Source organism: Apaloderma vittatum, unplaced genomic scaffold (assembly GCF_000703405.1).
Source record: "Apaloderma vittatum isolate BGI_N311 unplaced genomic scaffold, ASM70340v1 scaffold5131, whole genome shotgun sequence".
Lineage (NCBI taxonomy): Eukaryota > Metazoa > Chordata > Aves > Trogoniformes > Trogonidae > Apaloderma > Apaloderma vittatum.
Genome location: NW_009697261.1, coordinates 43568 through 44517, shown reverse-complemented (window position 1 = coordinate 44517; position 950 = coordinate 43568). Strand labels below are relative to the sequence as shown.

The following is a 950-nucleotide window of genomic DNA, read 5'->3' as shown; positions in this document are numbered from 1 at the left end:
AGGATTGGATTTTTTTTTTATCCACATACTATGGTTCTGGTAGGTATTGTTCTATTAACTTATTTGCCAACTTTTAATTCTAAGGAACATATTCATTAGATGCATTGGGTTGTCCATGGACATGAAATAGGAATTGTGTTCTGGTAGTGGGTGTGTTTTGGTGTTTCCCAGATGACAGGACTTTTGAGGTGGTCATTATCTTCCTTGTGGTTAGGTTAGACCTGCTTTTAAGATAATTAGTGTAATTGAGAGGCACAAAAAGAATGAGCATCATGCCAATGTGTGTGTATCTGCACCTGCTGAATTACAAATACCGTAGCTGATAAAGTTGTTGATGGACAAGAGAGAGCATAGCTAAGCCTAAAATTATTTTTCTCGGTTCCTGTTTCTGCAGGTTGTAGTAAAGCAAAAAGCAAGGGAGAGGTTAAGGTGGTAGTTGTACATTTCTATTGGCAAATAACTTAGTTTCATTGACGGTATTTGTTTCTTTTTGCAGGTCAAAGAATTTTTGAGCACCTTATAACCCTCTTTGAAGCGCAGACAGAGTCAAACTGTTCCAAACATCTGCGTGATCAAAGTCTGAAGTACAACTTCTGCTTTTATAGAAGGCCTCTGGAGAGGCAGGACTCAATCCTGTTGCTTAAAATGTGAGGAACAAACAAAGTTTGTGAATAGGAAATTTATCAAATAAATCAGTAGGTCTGTCCAGTATTGCATTAAGTAACACACACCAATTCTGAAGACAGTAGAATTTTAAGGGTTCCTAACTATTGCACCTGTGTCTAATTGGACCACTAAGTTCTCCTGGAGTATTTCATTGTATCTTTTAATTTATATTGTGCCCAGTAGCTATTTAATTTTCAGAACGGTCCTGGTTTTTTAAATTGCCTGTGTTTTTAACAGAATTGATTTGTAATGGATGTTTCATTATTCTGAGGAAGGAATAAGTA

General features: G+C 36.4%; 1 protein-coding gene across 1 annotated transcript in view; it reads left to right on the top strand.

Moving 5' to 3' along the window:
* The window catches only part of DCK (deoxycytidine kinase), a gene marked incomplete at its 5' end in the record, with an annotated part of 7474 nt that extends 6752 nt beyond the window's left edge, over positions 1-722 (top strand). The window contains one exon of the mRNA XM_009877559.1: positions 497-722. Coding sequence (XP_009875861.1) covers positions 497-523 — 27 coding nt within the window. The remainder of the gene's footprint in view (positions 1-496) is intronic.
* Positions 723-950: the final 228 nt, after the last annotated feature.